At 39.3% G+C, this 25,246-nt stretch overlaps 1 protein-coding gene across 1 annotated transcript in view; it reads right to left on the bottom strand.

Annotated features, from left to right (window-relative positions):
- Positions 1-280: 280 nt before the first annotated feature.
- nsmfb (NMDA receptor synaptonuclear signaling and neuronal migration factor b) overlaps positions 281-25,246 on the bottom strand; it is a 62,595-nt gene continuing 37,629 nt past the window's right edge. The window contains exons 9-18 of the mRNA XM_036598577.1: positions 19,193-19,245; positions 17,541-17,630; positions 16,237-16,364; positions 14,474-14,557; positions 13,152-13,185; positions 12,853-12,923; positions 11,481-11,560; positions 10,609-10,711; positions 2,959-3,034; positions 281-888 (exon numbers count right to left, since the gene is read on the bottom strand). Of these exons, the coding sequence (XP_036454470.1) occupies positions 791-888; positions 2,959-3,034; positions 10,609-10,711; positions 11,481-11,560; positions 12,853-12,923; positions 13,152-13,185; positions 14,474-14,557; positions 16,237-16,364; positions 17,541-17,630; positions 19,193-19,245 (817 nt within the window). The 3' untranslated portion in view covers positions 281-790. The remainder of the gene's footprint in view (positions 889-2,958; positions 3,035-10,608; positions 10,712-11,480; positions 11,561-12,852; positions 12,924-13,151; positions 13,186-14,473; positions 14,558-16,236; positions 16,365-17,540; positions 17,631-19,192; positions 19,246-25,246) is intronic.

Genomic DNA, 25,246 nt, shown 5'->3' with positions numbered 1-25,246 from the left:
CCTCTTGTTCAGGCAACTCAATCTTGCTAACTTCCTGCGAATTACTGCTGACTACCTGTCTTGCTCTCTCGCGCTCTCTTTTTCCGAGTGCAGAAGGAGGTCAGTGAAGCTTATGAAACCTGAGTATTTTTCCCCGAACAGTCAAGACACTTTAAAACAGAAAATGTGCAATATCGATATTCCGAAGTAGCAAAGAGTACTTTGAAGACTTCCTTTACTACAGTACTCTATATATTAATGTGGGACATATATAAAGATGATATGTGTTCTCTTTCCTACTGTCACTCCTGATAAAGAACATGTAAATATTGTAAATATTGAGTTTCTAAAGAAGACTCGAAGACTTGAAAAGACTCCAGGTAGTCCCGGTCAGTTCACTACAAACACAGCTACTCAATAAAATGGTACTTTCTAAGGACGTCCCATCAAAATTCCGTTTCTATTAGATCGCTTCTTCTCCAAGGTTCCCGCATTCCGTCTCTCATTTGCCACAGATAAACGACGCCTTGTTGACGTCTTGGCCAATGACGGTTCAAAATGGATGGGGTACACAAACAGCACCTTACAGCCATGGCCGAATCCAATCTCCTGCCTTCATCTGCATCTGAGAGTGGAGGATTCAATCAGCCACATGACGTCGGCCATCTTCATCCCTCCTTCCTCACCATCTTCCTCCCTCTACTCTAGCTCAGAGCGTATGGGCCAAGGCTCTAGAGGGGAACGTGGCCAGGGTGGGCTCTAAAAGGAGCTACACGCCTCTCTCGGGCTGCCTAAAGAAGGGGACGCTGAGTCACAAAAGGTCATCGTAGTCTAGCAGTTTGGAGTGCTGCCGGCTCTTCCACAGGCGGAACAGGCGGAAGTCAAAGTACATCTCGATCATCTCCTTCCCTGCACAAAGACCAGGAGCAACAAGAGAGCTTAACTGTTTATTCTGAGAACAAAGACATTGTAGGCAAAAGTTAATTATACTCCCTTTTTTAAAGAAACATGCAGTCGGTCAGTGAAAAACACACCATAAAGTCTATGTATGGCAACTAAAGTTAAACTAGACAACCTGTTGTGAATTTATTATCTTTGTGATGTCACAAAAAGCATCACATATTCACCTATGCAGCCTACAGTAGTTTATATAATGATGAATCATATAAAAAATATTTGGAAATATAATTATGGCTGTTCTCAGTACAAAAGACACAGGTGTCATAAGAAGACCTTGGGAGAAATAAATGAAAAGCTTAATGTGACATTATTTATCACAACAATAACATACCGTATCATACTGCCCATCCCCAACCTCAATGAATGTATGTTTTTCATCTTTAAGAAAAAATGCTGATGTTGTGCTTAAATCTACCAGTTTATTAGTTACTTGTAGTTGCAAGTTTATTAGTTATGTGTACCGACACTCACTGGCCAATCAAAATCAGAAAAACCTACCATATAGGTGCATTTTGGAGGTTTATAGTTACTGACTGTAGCCCATCTGTTGCTAATTTATCTTCTATCTACTTTCTCCCCAATCAATGGAAAAGGATCACCACCAGACCCGCTGACCAGACGTTATTTAGCTGGTGAACCACTCTCACCATAGCAGTAACACCAGCATGGTAGTCATGGTAGCATAAGTGGGTGGTACTGCTATGGGTATATCTGGCACAGCAGACTTATATATTAAATACTATAACTGTGTATGAGTTTATTTCCAAAACAAAAACTATAAATACTTTTCTTAATGTCCCCTCCCAAAGAGTACACTTCAGAAGCCAGTGAGACCTCAGCACTGTTACATGGCAAAAACATGTATCTGCATTTTTGTCATTTTAAAATATTTTTACATAAACTGAAAGTGGCAGATACTGCCTACATTCTGTCAAGATTTAATTAGAGTGGACCTATAGAAACGGTCCAAAATAACTTTGAACAATATTTTGCTACATTAACTTCCATTTGAATTTATAACATTTTTTTCGTCTCCTGTAATGTTACCATTTTGGAAAGGTTTTGCTTTGGGTTTGTTGCAACAGTGATGGAATGTAGAGCTTCTTCATGTCAGAAAAGCATAACAAGTGGCTCTTCATGAAGCTGCTTGACAGAATGCCAAGAACGTGCAGAGCTACAGTCATATAACATAGATAAAATGTGCCGTAACTTTCAACAAGCTACACTGTGTTTTTTTCCAAACATGTTAAATTTAACAAACAGTAATTGTTTATTAAAATGTGCAGAAGTGTTGTCTGTGAAGGATGTGTACCTATTCTCACTTAATAAAATCAACAAAACGCAAAAGTAGGGACGAATCTGAAACAGACCATCTTAAATACAATTCCTAATTGTGGAAAATACTAAAAAACAGGGGAAACCCTGTAGGTGTGTCCAAACATTTGGCTGCTACTGTATTCTACAAAATGATCTGCTGTCGCGGATGGTGTGAAATGTAATGAGGCCTTGGTTTTGAGCATTGTTCATTTCTGAGCACAGTTTAAATACAGTTCTCCATTTAACACTCTTCTAATTATGTTTGCTACCAAGAAAGGAAGGAGAAGAAGGAGGGAAAGAAGGAGGGAGAGAAAATGAAGGAACTCTCCTGGGTCCAATAAAGAGATAGAGACTGTGGGGGAAGATAATGAGATTTTAATTGAAGAGTAATTACCAACAAATCGATAGTTGCGGTGGAGGAGAGAAAAGTGTGATAAGGTCAAATTTGGCACGGTTCATGTGTATCTGCATGTACACACTGTCTGAGGACTTGTCGCGCACGTGTGTGTTTCTGTCCGTCTGCCACTGTCTGATGGATGAGCATCATTTACTGCCACTCTCCTCAGCTGAGGGGTGATATCGGAGAGCTGCTAAGCAGGTCGCATGACTGAGCACCACCGCATGAGTTTATGAGAGCATAATCGAACTCTGTGTGTGTGTGTGTGTGTGTGTGTGTGTGTGTGTGTGTGTATACATACTCACCCTGCGCAGAGAGTTCCAGCGGACTCTTAAATTCGACAGCGTATGGTCTCATCAGCCGCTTGAGGTTCTGAAACAGCTGAAGGAAAATCAAAGTGATTTTGCTTTTTACTTGTTCTCCAATTCCACACCTTGCAAATCAGCACATTGTAAATGAAAATGAACAGAGAGAATGTTCTACCCTGCACCACCTTAGGAGTGTAAAAATGCAACCATGTATTGAAATGAATCAGTTTAAAGGTGGTGATTCAACCAATTTTGGAATGTTAGAATGATTATAATAATAAAAAAGTGGTTCATCAGTTCATCCTAATGTTACATCCATGTATACACCTTGCTCAAGCAACTTATATTGGCTTGTTCATGCAATTATGATAAAAAAATGTCTGAATTCATTTCTTTTTATGACTTTCTGAAATTACGCTCTTTCACCACTACTGACTAAACTGAAAAGTTCACAACTACATAGCACAATACTTATGAGACCGTAGGAATCCATTTTGGCCTCAGACTTCCCCTCTGCACTAGGTATCTCTGAGAATCCAAGGAGAATCCCTGCTGCAATCTTGAAAGGCTATCAGATTTTCAGAGGGAAAAGGCAGAGGGAAGCTTCTACCAGCAGCCATCTAAACCCTCGATTTGTCTTGTGAGTGGGAGTCTGCAGTAGACTGTGGACTTCAGACAGCGCTACATCCCAACCTTCAGTTGTGAGCAAAAGTTTAGACCAGTTTTGCAGTTTTGGCCAAATTACACCTAGATATGCCAGAGGCATTTTTGGAAACAAGTGCTGTGGACTGATGGAGTAAAAACTGAATTCTTTCATCATATTGACCAAGTGTATGTTTGGATAAAAAGGAGCAGCATTTGATGGAAAGAACACCTTGCCAACATAAAACATGGGGGTAGATCTGCTATTTCTACTAAATATTTCAGTGTTGTGTGGCTGCCAGTGGCACAGGAAACACTGGTCGTGTAGATGGAAGAATGGATTCATCTAACCATCAGCAAACTCCTAAAATGTGACACAATCAGTCAAGAAACTGAAGCTGAGGCCGGCTTCTATGAAAGGACAATGATTCAAAACATACTTCAAAATCCACCATGAACTAATTCAACAAACACAAACGGAAGCTTCTGAAATGGCCCTCACAGTCGCCTTACCTGAACGTCATTTAAAAATCTGTGGGTAGGTATAAACACGCTGTGCACTCAAGATGGCCCAAGAATATCACAGAACTAGAAGCATTCTGCAATGTGGAGTGGGAAAAAAGTCCTAAAACTAGAACAGAAAGACTGCTAGCAGGCTATAAAATGCTTGCAAGCGGTGTTATCTGCCACAATTATCCTACTTAGAAGGATAATTCCAAACTTTTGCATCTGCCACAATTACAATTTTATTGTTTTTGTCACAGGACAGCCAGGGAGCGGACCCAAGTCAGAGAGGAAAATCCTTGAGGATGGCTTTTAAAAACAGATTCGTGAAAATAATATAAACTATAGAATAATTTATCCATCTTCTTGGTAGTTATATAGTGTGACGAGGTGTAATAAATAAGGATGTGGAGACAGTGAGTGTGTTGTGTATTGTTGGAGGGGAGTAACCAGCAACCCTGGCCTTGCAAGCCCAGTGCCCTACCACTGCACCACTAGGGAGCACAGGTGATGAGAGGAATTACACCCCTCTGAATGGTGGAGGGGGGGGGAAAGGCGGGAAAAACAAACAAAGATGGCAAAATGGCCTAACACAAGCAAAGGATAAATTCAAGAAATGACCAAACCAAAAGACCTCTCAAAGGAGAGATGGGGAGCAGACTATATTGCAGCCTTTTCTTTTCCTTTTCTTTTTTCCTTGACTTAAATCAAAACAATGTTTCTTTCTCCTTCTTTCCTTTTTCTCTGTTCTTCTCTGTCAACTAACTTAGAGCAGTGCTCTGTTTTCTCCTCTTTATTTTCTCTTTTTACCCTTTTCTTGTCTTTCTTTTTTGTCTTTATACCCACAAGCCCCCCCCCCCCAAAAAGGTGTGACAAGGGTTTGCTGTTGGCCACAGCCTTAAATGCCAGTACCAACAGGTGCACCTGGTTGGCACTGATTACCACTTGGTATTATGGGATTTTGAGTCTCCTTGAGTAACACTGCTTCGCCGCCATAACCCTCTGCCGGCAGTACAGGCTGACCCTTTACAGTTTAATATATATATATATATATATATATATATATATATATATATTTTAAGTTAGTCAAATCTAAAGTAACTGTGGGTAAACATTTGCAGAAACAAATTATATTTTTGATATCACTTTCTGCAAATGTTAATGCAAAGTAACTTGATATTTGTTACATTATATTTCAAAAAAACAACTAAATATGTCATTTGGCCTGGGTGCCCAAACTTTTGCATACCACTGTATTTCAGAAAAATTAGGAAAATTATTTTTTCTTTTGATTAGAGGGTTTTCATATTTTAAACTCACCACGTTCCACACTTCCTTCAGCCAGTGAGCACTTATTTTGCATGATGCAGGTACACAGTTCAGTAGAGTGGAAGGAACGTCAATGATAAAAAGTAATGGAAATAGCAGCAAATCTCCCACCGTCCACCGAAACAAGCATTTCCAGACTCCAAGCAGCTGAACTTTCCTGCAGACGGTATTAGGTGAAATCTGCAGGAGCCGAAAATGTGATGCTTGTCGCTGCTGTTGTGAGCCTGAAGGAAGCGGAGGCGGTGTGCATGTGTGCGTGTGTGCCGCGGAGCACAGGGAGCTAAATTAGAAGGAACAGCAGAGTGTTAAGCTGCTTGTTTTGATAAGGATTATGGGTGACCTTTGCCAGAAGGGGGTATGTTGTAATGTCTGAGAGCATCCTTCATCTGTGGAGCGAGCTGGACAGAACACCACTGAATTCCCACATCACATACTCTACTTTTCTAACAGCAAAGCTACATTTAGCTAACTAAAGAACTGCTATCAGAGTAAGCTAACATTAGACAGGGTTTGCTTTTGCTATGGCTTACTTTAGGTATAAGAGGCCGTAGTTTACTGAAATCATTTGCAGTCAGCATGCACACACACAAGACTAACAAATGTTACTAAAATGTGTATAGAGAACTGTGTAAAAGTTCGAGACCACACTTCACTTACTTCATTTCCATTCAATTAACAGCAGTTAATTAAAGTTTTTCAGCATTTAGTGTGTCCAGCTTTTGTCTTTACTACAGCTTCCATTCTCTTCAGGACACCACCATTTCACAGTGGAAGGATGGACAGAAACACCTGTGGATTTTTTCATATCTGAAGCAAGAGTAGAGCTTAATTTTCTCCTATTATGGAATTATGAATGTTTTTGCTACATAAAACCACACAAATATCACATAAATGGATATAACTGACGACCATCATGGGCAGAGGGGTCAGGTCTGGCCGCAGTGCAGCAGCCAGGATCAGGCCCAAAGCCTTCTTCACAGCCCTCCTCATTTATCAAGATGACCCAGACAAAACAAATTAACAATAACAACAACAGCAACAATAATATTCCCAGCGGAAACAATGCCATCATTGCACTCCAATGCAATATGACTCACAACAGCACCCAGAAGTATCCAAACTCAACATTTGGACTGTCATTGTGATCAATGTGCTGAGTAAGAAGAGCCCTCCCTAAAGCAGCATTATGTGTACACCAGCTTTTGTTAAAGCCCTATTGAGCTTCCAGTGAAAAAAATACACAAGACATATGGCTACCCGCTGGCAGCCTGGCACAGCTCTCTAAAACAAGCCTGCAACTGCATTCTCACGATATGTAGCTTTCATCTGACGCAAACAGCAGGTCTAAAAGAACAAAGAAGTGGAGCTTGGCATAAAACTCTGAAGTGCTGGCCACACCTGGCTAAGGCAGTGTGTGTATTTATAGAAGGATTACGACATCTCCCAGTTCCCCTGCTCTCTCTGCTGAGCGAGAAGGGGGGTAATGCAGGTGGGAGAGAGAGGGTAGAGGGGAAAAATTGCTAAACACAGCGAAAACAAGCTACGGTCATGTTTCTTTCCTCTTCTCAAACTGCACTTTCTCTTTAGACCAGTGAGCAGAGATGAGTCAGGAGAAATGCTCAGCTGTTTTAAGTGCAGAGGTACATGAGCATGTCAGGTAGTGCAGAGTGGTAGGGAGTGAGTTTGTGTACTGATGTGAGAACAGGGCTGTTGTAAAGCACTCTCCCGTCTGGCCTGCGTGTACTGAATGCTTTCTGTTCGACCGAAAAGAGAAACCCCAGTGCTATACCACTGTAAAAGCCTGTGGGTCTGTTTAAAGGAACAGTTTGACCAACTAGTTCATTTGCTAAAGTCCACACCAGGATTGCTATTGTGACAGTGGTTCTTATCAAAGTTGCATACAGTCAAATCTGACTGTAAAATGAGTGCATGCAAATTTCACCAGCAGTTTGTTATTCATTATTTTCATATTTTGCATATCTATACAATCAGACTCGTGTCTGGTTGCAGTATATGCAAATTTGAGCATAATAGTTTAACCACCTTTAAAAAATGCTTGATTTGCAGTTTATTCTTATTACTGTTATTTACTATCATTACTGCTAATAACATGTGCACATGGCAATCCAGTACAAAAGTGTACTTCTTTTACATGCACACTGGTATAAACAAATGCTGCAGCTGTTCCATACTGCACTGTGCTTTTGTTTTATATTACTGACACTGCCTAAAAATAACAAATACAAAACATGCTTATGTAGGAATGTCTCATACACTGCAATAATATGGTTTTTAAAAATGCTATGTTAGGAAAATAATTATACTACACACTACAATCACATTAAAAGCTTTTGTTGAGCTCCCATTTTATTCCGTCCAGGCATAGCCATAATGTTTGGTCAGTAGGGGAGCAGCGCACTCACTGCTCGACCTCAGACCCCACCTATGAGCACAGCAAATGGCTCACAAGCTGCTAAATGCTGTCGTTTTAATGGCTCCCTACCGAAAACATCTATATCAATTAGGGTGTACTACATGTAAATGATATGTAAATGAGGCACTGGTAGGCTGGCACCTGATTTCACGCACTGATGCTAGTTACGCCCAAATCTCTCCTAGTTTCCGCGTTGTACGCAAGTTTCATGAAAGTTCCAGATGCAGAGTAGTTTATCCTTGACGGCGGTCCAATCTGCAGCCATTACATCTTTTTCTTCGGTTTGGTTAGTTGCACCTGCAGTGCACCAAAGTATCTTGTTTTTTCATGTTTGCCTCCATTAAATGACTTATCCCTTATTTTAACTTTCATTATAAATCCAGATCTATCCCTTACATATATTCTTGATAAAATATATAGTGTCCTTTATGTTCCATGAAAATAAAGGTGCTCAGCATGTATTGCAATAAGAGTAATAAAAATAAACCTTACTTGATTTCTACTTCTTTATGATCAGTTGGTTTAATTACGCATCACTATAAATTCAATCAGTCATGTGTGGCTGAGCCAATGAAAAATACCTTCTGCAGTCCATGTGACAAAATCAAACGCTTCACTATTGTTTATCTGCTGTTTTAGGAACAATATGAGCCTCTGAGCCTCTGTTAAGAGTCAAATGTTGAAAACAGGTAGGTTGTGCAGAGAGTAGATTGCAGACATGCACTGAGAAAAGCATGCTCTGGTGATGAATTCCCTTGTCTATTGCAAACTGTCACAAAAATGTGTTCCCATTACGTTTAACTTGGAATCAGACCAACAACAGTGATTTTTGGAGGACGAATGTTCTGTTGTTTGGTGCCAACCCACTTAAGCAAGTCTATTTAAGATCACTTAACAACTTTAGATATTTTGAGACAAGTGCCTGATATTAGACATGCAGTTAACACAATGCTAATTGGTGTACATAAGCTTTCATTACTTGTTAGTTACTTTAGCCTTGTAGCTCCACTGCATAATTAAAGAAGCTAACTTCAGACAGCAAACATATTTTGGCTGATTGACGACATTTGGGGTAAGACAGGCCGATTGAAAAGCATCTACTTATGTCTGGTAATATATACTGGTGTGGTTAATTATGCAGCTCTTAGGACACACATTGTTTATTTGTTTATTTTTCAAATTCTATACTTATCTCTCCATCAGTTCACAGGCTAATATCACCGAATAGTTACACAACGCCTGGATCACCAGAGGCTACTGTCACTGCGCATCAGTGTATGTTCGTGTGTTTGTGTGCGTGTGTAAGTAAGAGGCAAAAAAGCGAGAGAGATAAATGGAGAGGGGAGAGAGAGAGAGAGAGAGAGAGAGAGAGAAAGAGAGAGCAGAGATGTGGCAGCACAGGGTGGGCAGGTTGGGGGTGGTAGACTACTTTGTGTCAGTCACGCAGCACCTGCTTGTCAATCTCATCTCTCATAAACACACCTCCACCTGCCTCACACACATTTACAGCTTCACAAGCTGTTCATTTGAGCTCATTTGACCCTTTTATACTTTAACAACAATATTACTAGTTATTCTTATTACATTATGCTTACTAACTAGTTATAAAACTACATTAAATTTTATTACTAAAACTAAAACTAGTTATAGTTTTGAATAACTACATAAACATACACTATATTGCCAAAAGTATCGCTTGTCAGCCTTCACACGCATATGAACTTGAATGACATCCCATTCTTAATCCATAGGGTTTAATATGATGTCGGCCCACCCTTTGCAGCTATAACAGCTTCAACTCTTCTGGGAAGGCTTTCCACAAGGTTTAGGAGTGTGTTTATGGGAATTTTTGACCATTCTTCCAGAAGCGCATTTGTGAGGTCAGACACTGATGTTGGACGAGAAGGCCTGGCTCACAGTCTCGCTCTAATTCATCCCAAAGGTGTTTTCTTAAGTTGCATTAACAGATATGAAGATTTCCCTTCTTCCTGCTATAAAGTCAATTTCAGAGCTGCAAGATTTTCTTACAACAGTGATGGTATACAGTAACAGGCCTATTTCTATTTGGATTAGCCCTACTTATTATTGGATTAGTTCATCATGTGTACTTTAAAGTACCATATAGACCTGGAAGGCGGATATTTTATACAAGTCAGGTGATTTATCCATGCTCCGCCCAGAAATGTGTTCTTTTAAAGCTACTGCAAAAATCCCACTCGACATAATCAGAAGCTTTAGCACATTTTGCTTTGAGGCGCTACATAACATTGAGTTTCTAGGTTACAATGCTATACTACTGAGTTGGAATATGTTGTAGCTAATAAAAACTGGGAAGGTTGGAAATTACAATGACATATCTGTCACCACGCTACCACTCTCCAGATTTAGATTTTTGGTAAAAAAAAAAAAAAAGAAAATTGAGTTATTTGCTAAACTTCTTTATTGTAATGGGATATTTGTCAGTGAACTGTAACGCTTGTTCAACCTCGCAATAGTCACTACAAAAGAAAGTATTTGTTGGTTGAGCATGAATAGGTCAATTCTTTAGGTTTAAACCATGTCTTAAAGAGATACTATACAGAGTGAAGCATACATGAAACTATGAGATGTTTTTACGTAAAGCCTGGCTTAAAAATCCATAATCCATTCCAACAATGGATACTGATGAGAGCATGATTGAAATGCTGAATGCACACCACGTTATGAAAGAGATTTGGAGGCTGATGGGTAATAGATACCTTCTCTCCGTTAGCATTGCCCAGCACATAACAGCCCATAATGTGAATGAGATTGGGCTCAGGGTTCAGCAGACTCATCAGCCGGGCCAGTTTCTTCCAGAACCTGCACAAACAAACACACAAAAAAGGCAATTTGGGCAACCAGCTTACACTGCCTGTAAGTCTGTTAGTGGATCTGTTTATTTCTGGTCATGTTTTTCTTGCTCAGTTACAGTCATTCAGTCACAGTCATTAAATCACTTTGAAGTTTCAGATGCAGTCTGTTATCATATATCTGCTGTCATTCAGTCGCTTTACAGACAGTGCTGCTCTTGGTTTATCTTTTTTTCTTGCTCTGTAACAGTTCTGTAAACTTTAATGTGAATATTTCTTCGCATACTGTTCATATCACAGCAAGTCATAAGATAACCTTGTACCTCCGAAACAGAAACGTTATATAATTTAAAGAGCATCTGGCATTGTCCAATGAAATACTGACATACATATATATCATTACACAATTCCACATGCTCTTACATATATATATATATATACACATATATGTCACAGGACGCTGCCCACAGGATGATGTTGGCTGGTGGACTATTCTCAGTCCAGCAGTGACACTGAGGTGTTTAAAAACTCCAGCAGCACTGCTGTGTCTGGTCCACTCAGACCAGCGCAACACACACTAACACACCACCACCAAGTCAGTGTTACTGCAGTGCTGAGAATGATCCACCACCTCTATAATTAACTATTTCACATCAAAGCAGTCTGAATGACTGTTTACATCTCAGTGACTGAATTATGAGAAAATGTATAAAAACCTGTGGACTTTCTTTTTGAAAGTCTTTGATCTTTATGAATGTGCAAGCTGAGCTGGAACTCACTGTATCATGTCCTCCTCTTTCTCTACTTTAGCAAAAGTAGCCACTTTGTTCTTCAGCAGATAGAGGTGTCCAGGCCCACCCTGGAGGTTTAGAGGGGAGTCTTTTGGTTAGACATATTATACACACACTTCTTCAAATGTGCACAGTGTAGGCACACACATATTGCTGCTGTCGGAACAAAACCTTGTATCTCCATTTTTGCTGTTTTTCAGTTTTTGACATCATTTGAAAATATTTGTTGTCCTCTTTACATTGTTTGTAAATTTCATCATGAATGGACCAAAAGGAATGGCCCAAAATAACTTGGGAAAAGGTCCGGTTCGGTTAACTTACATTAAAGTATGTTTTTCCTTCTCCTGCAAAGTTATCATTTTGGAGATATGAGGTTTTGTTCCAACAACAGCAGGAACAACAGGGAATCGGGTCACTGGCCCTGCCAAATCTACAGTTGAGGAGCCCCTCCAATCCCAGGGCTAGAAAAAAGCTGTTGTAGTGAAGCTGCACTTAACAGTTGGAACACAGTACTGATTTTAGCATGTAGGGACGCTATGGCAACCAGAAACTGCATGCATGTATTTGACTCGCTGTTTCCTTTCCCTGTTCAGCCATAGCCTGGCATGCTGGTCCTCTACGGCAGGCAGAAAATACTGACACATGAGCATAAGTTTTACCTTGGGTTTTATGGTGTTTTAAATCAAAATTTTATTTTCACTTGATAATGACACTCTCATATAATATAATTTATTGATTTTTCCATTTTCCTACCATATGATCTGCTTGTAATATTACAAGAATTGACAGCAATCACTTTATCTTCTTTATCCCTTGATTTTTCATGTAGATTATAAGCACTTTGTTAGTAAATTATAGAAACTAATTAAGCCTTATATATATATATATATATATATATATATATATATATATATATATATATATATATATATATACTTGAATTATTTTGGTTGTTGCTTAGAGCTTTGATTCCCGCTGCTGCAGCATTAATTACGCTTTATTTCCTTGGCTACTGTTGCCGTCCCCAAAGCCGTCAAAGCTTTGTGTGTGTGTGTGTGTGTGTGTGTGTGTGTGTGTGTGTGTGTGTGTTTGCGTCCCTTTTGCAGCCATGGTGAATAACGAGGGAAATTATGTTGAACTAAAAGATTTTTTGTATTGGAGTGAAGGTGCACAGTCCAAAGCTGAAACTGAACCACACAAAGTTCGATGGGTGGTCCCTTCTCCTCATGCAGTGTAACAGTGGAGATAACTTCTACATAAGTGTATGATCATGAAAATGAAAAAAAATACCAACTTTTCTGCACCCCCCAACCCTGGTGTTCAACCCAAGTTGCTGCCTGTGTAAACACAGATTGCTCACCTGACAGTAAATAAGCATGTTCCAGATTTTGCAGCCTTTTCTGTAGGCGGTTAGTTTCTTCTCGATTTCCTCTGGGTACGCAGGGAGAGGAATATGAGAACAGAGAGAGATAGAAAGAAAGACAGAACGAGACAAAGAGGGAGAGAGAAAGAGGGAGAGAGAGGGAGTAGAGAATGAGTCAGTCAACAATAGGCAAAAACACAGCACTGGAACACCTCCATTAGATGAACTGTGAGTAACTGTGAGTTCTCATAGTAAACACAGCATCAGTAAAGTGCTGTCCAGTTAATGACACTCACCCAGTATATCATCAAAGGTAGCGTGCTCGTGGTCCTGCACACACACGCGCACACACACACGCACACACACAGAGAGAGCAGGGCAGATGAGAAAAAGACATTTACTTTTCAAATCAAGTCAAAATGACCACTCACTCTGCATTATTTTTTACTTCAAACCATCTTTAAATTTGCATTTAAAACTATATTTTTTATTCAAAACATCAAAAAAATCTTAAAAACAGTACTGTGCGAAAGTCTGAGACCACCCTTCAGTTATTCCATATCTACTCAAGTTATTCATTTGTAACATCAGGAAACAATCTGAAAACATCTTCAACAGAACAACAAAATATATTATTTTTTTAGCTTTGTGTGTCCACTCTAAGACTCCTTTACTACAGCTTCCATTTGTTTTTTAAAGAAATCTTTGTTTTTTAAAGAAATCTGCAGAGACATTTTTCTACACCTTCACAGTTCAGTCTTAGAAGTTGGTTGCATTTTCAGCTTCTCACAATCAAAATAATAAAAAACTCATTCAGTGATGTTAAGATCTGGACTCTGGGGTGGTCAGTCCATTGTTCTGAGAACACCAGCAGATTCTTTGTTGAATTTACAAATGTTCTTCTTTTTTTGTTTGTTTCCTTTTCTCAGTGAGGGCTTCTTGACAGCTACACCTCCTTTCAGACTCACTGCGTCGAGTTATCTCCTCACAGTGGAGGGATGGACAGAAACACCTGTGGATGTTTTCAGATCTGAAGCAGCTTAATTTTCTCCTCTCTCTCAAAGATGAAAGCTTTAAGTACTGTTTATCTGATGGGGACCGTTTTGGTGGTCCATCATATCTTGCATGGTTGCTAGGAATCCCATTTTTTTTTCTCATGTCTTTAATCATTTTTAAAATCCAGTTTTGTAAACTCTTGTTTTTCCTTTGACTTTGTCTTTCCTTATGCAAATGGATTATCTTATATCTAATCCCCTCAGAAATCAGTAAACTGAAAGACTTGTACTTAACTGCTATTTTGACTGGAATTTACATAAATGAAGGGTGGTCTCTGCTTTTTTTACACTGTACTCTATATTATCTTTTTTTATTTTACTTTGAAGCATCATTACATTTTGATTTATTCAGAACATCAGAATAATACTTTCATATTCATGGCGCTCTTGTTATGATCAAGTACAGTTACAGGAGCTTCACAAACACATCATCTGCATTGCTAACACAAAATAACAAGGCTGGCCGTCAGATGAACATTTGCATTACCAAGCAGCTTTCGTAACAGGTCAGGACAAAAGACTCTTTGATCAGTATGAATAACACCGGCCGGTGAAAGACTCACATAGAGGATAGGGATGATGGAGGGGTCGTTCCTGCGTATGATGTTGGGCACATACTCCGCCTTCGGAACCTTGGACGATATCAGCTGCACAAAGAACAAGAGTGAACACGACCCCAATCAATGAGCTTGTGTGTGGGCAAAGGAGCTGGGTGCAATTAAAGAGGCGTTCTGTTCAAAGGGAGAAACCTTTATGTCCTTTGGCCAACTCTGCTTACCAAGCAGGGTATCTAGAGCTGCGTTCATAACACTTCTCAGTGTAGGAGTAGTGTTTGTTAGTAGTTACATAGAGCTCTAGGGTGTACAATTAGTGTAACTGCGGTGAAGCTGTTTCCGTAGACACCTACATTTCTTCTGACATCAAATGCATTAACAGGAGTTTGTCCCCCCCCTTTGTTCAAGTAATAGCCTCTACTCTTCCTGCAAGGCTTTACACCAGATGTTGGAACATTGCTGAGAGGATGTGTTTGGATTAAGCCACAAGAGCAATAAACAGCTCAGGTACTGAGGTTGGATGATTAGTTCTGGACCACAAACGGCACTCCAGCTCATCCCAAAGGTACTGGATGGAGCTACATCACTCCAGAGAACACAGTTCCACTGCACCACTGCGGCTGCTCTAGAGTGTTCCATTGCATTAGTCAACACTTTTACATGGAGATAATACAAGCTGCGTTTGAGTGCGTCAGCAATGGGCGCACTTTAAAGTAGCTGAATTCACTAATTAGAAGGGGTGTCTGGATATTCTAGACACATCGTAACAGAAAAACACTGCATTTTTACTTATATAGGCAGTGATGAGCACATTGTAAAATTAGCCTACGTACAAGGATCAACTGGCACATGCTCACAGATAACATAACTATGACAGTTAGCTACCAAAAATAACCCATAACTTCTACATTCAATGTATAATTAAATTTTCCTTATAATCCTGAAAGACTTCCATTTTGTGTGGCTCTTAAGCTGAACATTTTTGCTTACTTTCCTATTAAATTTCAAGCAAAGGCCAAATATTGGGATGTATGTTAGAGAGTGGAGACAAATCTAAATGTTTTTCTAGTAGCTAAACAGCATTTACCTTCATATCACAATGAAAAAATGATATCTTGGCAAGTAAGAGCATCCTGAATGTAGAAGATTGTACAGTTGTATATAAAAGTGTGGTCAAATTACATGTTTTGATGATTTTCAAGATAGAAAATAAGTTCTCTACAAAGAACAAACATAAATAAATAAAATTTCTGCTAATTTTAGTGCACAATTTCTATTTTTTGAGTTTAACATATTTGGAAAAATTAAACATACGATGTTAAATGCGTCATAACTTTCACACGAGACACATTTTATGTCTCTGTAGAGAAAATCAACAAAACATAATTGCCAGGGGTGCCCATATTTCTGCATATAACCATATCTCTATAGACCTGTCCAGGGTGTTTTCTGCCTTCCACCTCCCACAACCCAGGAGGATAAGCAGCTTAGAAAATGTGTGTATGTTTCTAAATATATATGTAATGTGTGTGTGTATATATATATGTAAAATTTATCATTATTAGAGCATTGTAAGAATATTATAAGATGTTCCAGGCCTTGTTTACTTGTTTCAAAAATTAATAAAATTGCCAGAGCAATTAAGATAATTAATAATATTTTATTATTCTCATTCTTTTATAAATCTCATAATGAGAAATATTAGATATACTGCCTAAATTTAAGATGCTTTGACGTGCAGATATTTTTTTGCAAGATATGGCTGTATTCACCATGATTTTTGGAGGTATGAAGTCATCGCCCTCACAGGCTAATCGCTCAAGCTCTTTCTCTTCCTCCCAGTCCACATCATCATACTCTACTTTGTCCAGTGTGCCAGAGGACGCCTGCAGGTCCCCACCTGAGACAGAGGGAGAGAGATAAAAAAGAGATACATGTGACCATTTGAGCCTGCCGTTTGGCAGAAAACATTTTAGAAAGACAGAAGGACAGACTCTTGGGTGATCGTTAGTGCAGTAAACACAGACAGACAGAAAGAAAGACAGACAGACAGATATGTATTATCAAAAAAGATCTGTTAATTAACAACACACTTCTGTTTCTGTTTGAACACATATTGTATCATATCATGCTAAATATGCTAAATGTAACACAAAATGTGTTGTTCTTAAACAGATATACAGAAGTGTCCAGTTAAGGACACTGTGTGTTGTTCTTAACGCATCTGTTTTGAGAGTGTAAATATGAGCTATAGAAATACAAACACTCAATTACACACAGGGATACATGCATTCCAATGAGGATACACAAAGAGCCGGACACCTCTGCCTGTGTGTGTGTGTGTGTGTGTGTGTGTGTGTGTGTGTGTGTGTGCGTGTGTGTGTGTGCTTACAGTACAGTGCCAAGTCAGAGACCACACTTCATTTATTTAATTTCAAGTCAAAAACACCAGTACAAGTTATTCATTTTCAGGAGATAAGGAAATAAACAATGACAAAAAGAAGCTGCTGGTGTTCTCAGAACAATGAACTGACCACCCCAGAGTCCAAAGCTCAACACCAATGAATATGTTTGGGATTACTTATAGTGAGAAGCAGAAAATTCAACCAAGTTCTAAGACTGAACTTGGGAGGTGTGAAAAATATCCCTGCAGATTTCTTTAAAAAAAAACTGTAAGCACGTCTCTCGAAAAGAATGGAAACTGTAATAAAGACAGTAAAGAAATAAAAATGAATCTGATATTATATTTCAGTTGCTGAAGATTCTGTGTCATTTTCTACTAAATATATGCTTCGTGTTTCTTCGTGTTCTTGAAAAATGAATAACTTGTACTTAATGGCTATCTTGTCTGGGCATAATATAAATGAAGGGTGGTCTCTGACTTTTGAACAGTACTGTATAATTACTTCAGATGTTAGATGTCAGGTGTGAACAGGGCCTGTGTATATGTATTTATGTGCATGTGTGTATGTTTGTGTGTTTGTCTACATATGTGTATTTTTATCCATGTGTGTGATTGTGTATGTGTGTGTGATTGTGATTGTGTGTTTGCTAATGTGCTTGCGTGTAGACTCACTGTCTCTGGAGTCGTGCAGTGGATCAGGCTTGATGGGGGTGGGATCACTCCAGGAGCGGCTGAAGCTCTTCGTTTTGCGATCGGCGAATGCTAATAACGGAGCGGAGGAGGAGAGCATCACACACACTGCCCTTCAGCGCGCACAGACACACACGCTCCTCCTCACACACATCACTCAGCGGGCAGTATCCGCTCTTGTCAGTGCGATTACTGGAGTGATGTGCCCTGATAGGCTTTTCTATCAAACTGTCAAGCTCTTCAAATGGCTGCATGGAATTTACCTTCAAACCCCTCAAACTTTCAGTCTAATGTCATAAAAAAAGAAAAGCATGAGCGTAATGTATATTGCTGCTGTCAAATCAAAACCTCATAACATATTTTTTCTTTTTTGTTACAACATTTGAGAACATGAGTTACCCTTTCAGCGCTTCCCCTAGATTTTCATTAATAATAACTTTTTGGGTGGTAGCAGAGGGTGTCTCCTGTTTGTAGCTGGGCCGTTATTTATATTTAGCACATAGTGTTTTTATCTTTCCAGTGCTATCTAAATAACGCTTTTTTATTCACATATTTATTTGTCAGTTTGTTTGTTTGTTTGTTATTTTCAAGAAGTCCAATTGTGATTCAGTAGGAGTTCATTTAGTTTCATTCAGTCAGTTTACTTATACTTAAAGAATTCATTTGCAACTGAATGCTTTATATTTCATACTGGGCAAAAAGAATAATTTGCATATATTTCTATACAAATGCATACGGATAGTATATTGTATAATATGAGAATAGATAGTGTTAATAGTTCTTGAAACCAAGACTAAATACTCTTTGGACTGTCTATAAGAAGCCCCTATATATCTGGTTTGATTACCAGCGACTGAATAATGCTATACTATTGTATGGAAATTAATTGTGACTGCAATTATCCAGAAGGGGGAGCTTTCACTGGTTCCGTTGTCAATAAAATGTCAAAAAGGAAACACCACTCATGAGTTTGGCATGTTTTATTATCCTCAATGCTGGGGAACAACACCATGTTTTGGTAAAACCACCTAAATAAATATTACAACTTGCCACCACTGCTAAAGTGACAACCAGATCCTCTATATCAGACTCTGAAAATAGACTGTGGGTTTGAATTTTGGCCATAGAGTGGCTGGCTTGCACCAATAAGGCTTTAGTGTAAGGCAAGACTCCTAATACTACATTCACCTACAACATGATTAAGCTAAAAGTTCCTCTGGATAAGAGCATCTGCAAATGCCTAAATGTAAATGCTAGGAAGCAAACACTAGTCTGTCGGTTACATCATAATGACTGTATCTCACTCAAGCTGGGCAGCATGTATTTAATGGTAGGGGAGACACTGCCTTCACATTGTGTGAACATTTCATGGTGCATAGCTTGAAAATTGGAATTAAATCTTGCTACATTAATTTACATTAAAACATTGGTTTAGTTCTCCTTTAAAGCTCCAATTTAGAGATACAAGGTTCTGGTATGACAGCAATATGCTTGAAAATAAACTCATTAGATCCAATGATTTATTTTCAGAATTACAGTATATTCAGAGCAACATGTAATCAGCATGAGAACAGTACAAATGGGGCTGAATACCACGTATGCACACTTAGTGTAAAAAGTAAGAAACTACTCACTCTGGGCCTTCATCCTCCTGCTGCCCACCATCCTCAGATGCTTCCGGAAGTTTCTAAAGGCAAGGAGGGTTGAGCGGACGAGAGAGGATTAGGGAGAGAGGTGAAAAGTCAGAAAGAGAGAACAACACAAAACAAAGGGAGAGGAAACAGAAGCAGAAGAACATTTCAGAAACATTACCAGTCATTCAGATCTGGCACAGCCATGCTTGATAACAGACAAGGAAGAGTGTTTGAAGTTACACAAGGTATCACACCTGTTTTTAACCCTTGGAGGTCTAGAGTTATTGTCTTTTTTAATGACATCAGTTACATAATGAATTGCATTAATATTCAACTTACATTCTGTATCAACAGGTTAAAGTCTGCATTTCTTTTTCACATTTCAATGTCAAGAAATGGAAAAAATGGTAAAAAAAAAATAAAACAATATTAGTCTTTCCACGAAACAAGACTGTACACAATAGTAACTTTTCATCAAACTTTGCCAGTAGAACAGGACGCTATGGAGCATCCACATATGAGCCTAAGGTCTCCATGCTGAATGCCAAGCATCAGCTAGAGGGGTACTAAGCCCCCCCCAGCTTTGGGCTGTGGAGCAGTGGGACTGTGTTCTCTGGAGTAATGAAGCTCCATCCAATCCAACTGGGATGAGTTTCAGTGCCATTTGTGATCCAGAACTAATCATCCAACATCAGCACCTCACCTCACTAATGCTGTTGTGGCAGAATGCAATCAAATCCTCATAGCAAGTGCAAAGCTATTAAAACCCTTAATTTCCGAGGAAACTTTCAGACATACAGTGTATTTGTAAGGAAGTTATATTTTAAAGGATTAGTTGAGCAAACAAATGTACAAAATTCCCCCCTCACCCCAGATGTAGCTGATCAGATGTTTTCTCTCTGAATTTTGTTTCTTTATTTGTGCACTGGATCTACCAGGCTAACACAATCTCCCCGGACAAAAAAATTGTCACTTTGCAAGTTTAAAGTGGTGACTAATTTTTTTTCTCAGGGGAGCTTGTGAATAAAAATCGCTTCGCTTCCAGGCAAGAATTGCTTCTAGAAGTCAATGCAAGTCATTCACAACCATTTTCTGAAAGAACACTCCGCAGTTAAGCAATTTTACTGACAAGCCATGAAACACGCCGGCGGTCCCTGTCCGTCAGTTTTGTCTTACAGCCACAATTCTGATGAGAATTTCCTGTAGACTGGGATTTTTGCCACTGCTGGTCGACCCGTAAGACCGTACACTTCGATACACCTGCAAATTCAGCTGCTTCCTTCAGACTGTGGCCTTTGGCATGGCCAAATACAATCATTCCTTTTTGCCATTCATTAACATCTGCTTTGTGACCTATTTTTCACACATCAAACGAGATATTCACTGCTCTGTACCACCTTTTCTCAATCTATGAATCCCGTCGCACACCCCACAGGTATTTATAACTTGATCATCCTCATGCAACGCCATCTGCAGGAGCCTGCAAGTTACTACCACCTTAAACATGCAAGGTGACTAATTTTTTGTCCGAGGAGCTTAGCTAAAAAGTCATAGAAGCTTATTAGCAATATACAATCTGCATACCCAAATCATTACGCACTTGCCTCAAAATGTGTCAAGTCAAGAAGCATGAAGCAATCTGGCCAAAAATGGAAAATGTAACCATCACTATATCTGCTGTACTTTGAAGGCGGGCAAAACTTTTGAAAAGCTACTTTGGGGTGGATTTTTGGGAAACAAATGCTTTGTTTGTTTTTTTTTTTTGCTACTTGGTGAATGCAGAAAGAAGCTTGATAGCTAGCATTACTGCTAGGAAGCCGAATACCAAATATCATCTCTGTAATTATTAGCCTCTGCAACAGTGGATTTCTTTACCTCTATAGCAGATATTCCGAAAGGTCCAAAGGTCGTATGACGTATTTGCTGAGTATTGTAGTGATAGAACACTGACAGATGAAAACACAGAAATGATACAAAATTGAAGAATGTAATGCTGTGCTACAGAACAATACTACATAACAAAGCAAACAACGTCAAATGCTAGTTTAGGCCAGAATGCCCCTTTAAATTATCTCACAAACTTGCTTTTTTGGTTTCTGACACTGTATGACACTGTCATCTATAAAAATTGACAAAAAATGTGTGGCACTGCTAAAAAAAACATCAGTAACAGCTTTGCAATTGGAATGTTCTGGTACGATTGACCGTTTTAACAAATTACAGTGTGACTAAACTGTCACTGTATTGCACTCAGTCAATTCCAGCTTTATCAAGCTCTTCTCTGCTTCACCTGCAGTTTCTTTGAGCGTTTGATTACCTGCTACAGTAGCATCTTTACCAAAACCCACCTAACACTACAGTTACAGTCATCGATTGCTGCAGTGGAGCTGTGATGAACGGCCCTGTCCAAACTCATTCTCTTCACCACACGTCTTTACTTTATGAGGCCTGCTAAACAGGCTTTCTTACACTAAAGCTGGGTACAAAAATATACCTCTTGTCAGAAAGCCTTGATCTCAATCTCAGCAAGCCATGCTGCATCTTTCTCTCATACCTGCCCCCTACTCCACTTTCTCTACATCTCTTATCCTACTTTCCACACCCCCATACTCTATAGCTGCGCATTTAGCATTGTGTCACCATGGTTACACATCAAATCTTACTAGACAGTGAGTACAGTATGAAGAGGAGCTGGACTGTCCTCGGTTCAACCAGCTACAGGGCCAATAGTAGAGCAGCACAGATCAAACAAAAGCCATGAACCAGCTACAAGCAGTAACTGGTATGTCCAATCCAACGGTCAACCTAGCTAGATGGTTTCAGGAGAAATTATCTTGCTTTTGTGAGACTGTAGTAACCATTACATTCAGTGTATTAGTATCCTGAGATCAACTCCTTGAATGCTCTAGTGTTTTTCAACTGTCTGTTGCATTTGTCTTATACCATTGATTATACCTGCACACCTGTTTAGTCATGCAATCAGCCAATCAGCCAATTGCAACAGCAATGCAATGCATGAACTCATGCAGACATGGTTCTAGAGCAGTGTTGACATCAAACGTCAGAATACAGATCTACATCTAGGTGACTATGGTTGTTGGTGCCAGACAGGATGGCCTGAGTATTTCAGAAAATGCTGATTTTCTCAGTGGCAGTTTTGTTGGTGGAAAGGCCTTGTTGATGAGAGAGGTCAGTGGAGAATGGCTAGACGAGACTTGTTTGAGCTGACAGGAAGAAACTTGAATAACCACTCTTTACAACAGTAGAGATAAGAAAAGCATCTCTGCATGCACAACAAATCTATCTTTGAGGTGGACGGGCTACAACAGCAGACGATCACATCAGGTTCTACACCTCCAACAACAGGAATCTGAGGCTGCAGTGGGTAAAAGTTCACCTAAACTGGAGAGTTTCCTATTCCGCCATGGGTTGATGGTAGGTCAACATTTGGTGTAAACAGCATTTATCCCTGGACCCAACCTGACTTGTGGTAACAGTTCAAGCTCGTGGAGGCGGTGTAATGGAGTGGGGAATATTTCTTGGGGCCTTTAATACCAATCAAGCCTGTCTAAGTATTGATGCTGACCATGTGCATCCCATCATGGCAACAGTTTACCCATCTTCTAATTACCAATTCCAGCCTGATGACCTTTTCAGTGTAGCATGGTTTTGTGAGTGTACAGTTGTATGCAGCAGTTTGAAAACACCTGGTCAAGTTGCATGCTTTGTTGATTTTCTAGGTGAAAATAACACATCCTCTTCAGGGTACGCACTTAAATACACAATTTTTTCTACCAATTTTAGTGCACAATTTATATTTACTGGTTGAGCTTAACATATTGGAAAAATATGAAATATAAAAAAAGGCCCAACTTCTGCATAGGCCACATTTTATGTTTTCAGTTTTTCCAATATGTTAAATTCAATGAATAAACAGTAACTGCTCATTAAAATGTGCAGAAGTGTTTCATCGGTAGAGGATATGCACCTGTTTTCATTTTTTAAAAATCAACAAAATATAAATTCACCAGGAGCAACCATACTTTTGCATATGACTGTTTAATTCTCTTAGTATTAGATTCACTTTTGTGTTTTTACTGTTCATGGTTAGTGTGTTAGACTGAAAAATTCATTCAAATTGCAAGAACCACACTCATAACTACATAATTTATGTATTGATTTCATAGTAGCCACCGAATAATCACTAAATAATGAAACTAAAGAATAATAACTGGATAATAATTCAATTTAAAGGCTTACTATGTTATAATATTGCTGTAAAAGTATATGGTAAAGAGAGCTATATTGTACTGTAGTTACTGTGCAGTGTTGCAGAGCACAGGCTAATTTGTATGGAGCTGGGCCATTGCAGGAGTATCTCAATACTTCAACCAGCAAGAACACTCTTAAGTCAAGTGATATTGAATTTCTAGTGTCCTCTTAGGTTTCCACACAATGAGGAGAGTTACATAAAGCAGGGCAGGGCTCTGATGATGCAGAACTGCTGCCCTTTGAGCCACTGTCAGCCATGTCTTTCTATGCCACTGTCAGGGTTGGTACGACAAGTGACAAAAAAAGTGTAGATCTTTAACAGCTTTCAAGAACAGAAAAGGCACTCAGGAGTGGCACGACTTTGCAGAAGGATCCATTTCTAATTAAACGCTCTGATGAACTGACAGCGATCCCCATTCGTGACAGTGAAAAGGAGTGAGGTGTTTAAAATAGAGTGATGACTCAGCGTCTGTGTGTATATGTGTTTGTACATCTGACATATTCATGATTAGCCGCCTACAGTCTCGAAAAGAAAAAAGCTTCACTAACACCTGCAACACAATCACTTTTCTGACTGATGTCGACATCACTGTGTGTGTGTGTGTGTGTGTGTGTGTGTGTGTGTGTGTGTGTGTGTGTGTGTGTCCTACTCTGCACTAATTCCGAGAGATCCTTCAAAACTTTGCGACAGCCTAGAGTAAAAACATCAAACATATTCTGACAACCACACACACACCTACACAGAGTCACACACTTAGACATGATCTCAAACATCTCTGTGAAAACTAATCAACTGATGCTCAGCCTCAGTATAATGTATTCTCTCTGGCACAAAAGGGATGAAATATAAAGAAACGCTGCAGCCAAATAAGTGCTTAGTAGCATCTGGTTGACTTAACGTTCTGTTTGAACCAGCTGAACATCTTCTAGCCATTTAATCCCCAGAAAAATCAAGGCCACTCAGGACCTTTAGCATTCTAAACACTCTGAAATTTGTGGTCCTTTACATTTTTTAAGCAGAATACAATTATTAGTAGGTGATATGGTGAAAAAATCATATTGTATCATTACAGTTCTGATGGTTTTGGTTTAAATCACAGATATATATTTCTTTTACATACATTATGTGTGTATGTATATATACACCGATCAGGCATAACATTATGACCACCTCCTTGTTTCTACGCTCATTGTCCATTTTATCAGCTCCACTTACTATATAGGTGCACTTTGTAGTTCTACAATTACAGACTGGAGTCCATCTGTTTCGCTGCATACTTTGTTAGCCCCTTTTACCCTGTTCTCCAGTGGTCAGAACCCCAATGGACCCTCACAGAGCAGTTACTATTTGGTTGGTGGATCATTCTCAGCACTGCAGTAACACTGATGTGGTGGTGGTGTGTTAGTGTGTGTTGTGCTGGTCACTACTGAACTACTGTTGCACTGTTGAAACACTGTTGCGAGGGAACATTTACATCGTTTGTACCTTGAAGAATGAAAAATGTACCTGCACAGTACCTTTATTTATAACAGTGTAGTGGGCCACAAAGGACAGGGTTGAGAAATACTGCTTTATGGAACTGTCTGAAAAAACCCTTTATCTTTAAGAGTGTAGCCACTTAAATCAAGCATAATGAATAAGTACTAAATCACTCCACCTTTAGCCTCCACAAACTTACCTAAGCAAGTCCTTTGAGGAGCCATAACAATAGAGCTTTTGCTGTGATCTCTGAAGACCACAGAGGGCCACCACAATTAACACCTTCTGGCCAGCATTTCAAA

This window comes from Colossoma macropomum, unplaced genomic scaffold (genome assembly GCF_904425465.1).
Source record: "Colossoma macropomum unplaced genomic scaffold, Colossoma_macropomum, whole genome shotgun sequence".
Taxonomy (NCBI): domain Eukaryota; kingdom Metazoa; phylum Chordata; class Actinopteri; order Characiformes; family Serrasalmidae; genus Colossoma; species Colossoma macropomum.
The sequence above is the reverse complement of the archived record's forward strand: the minus strand, read 5'-3'. Positions and strand labels throughout refer to the sequence as shown.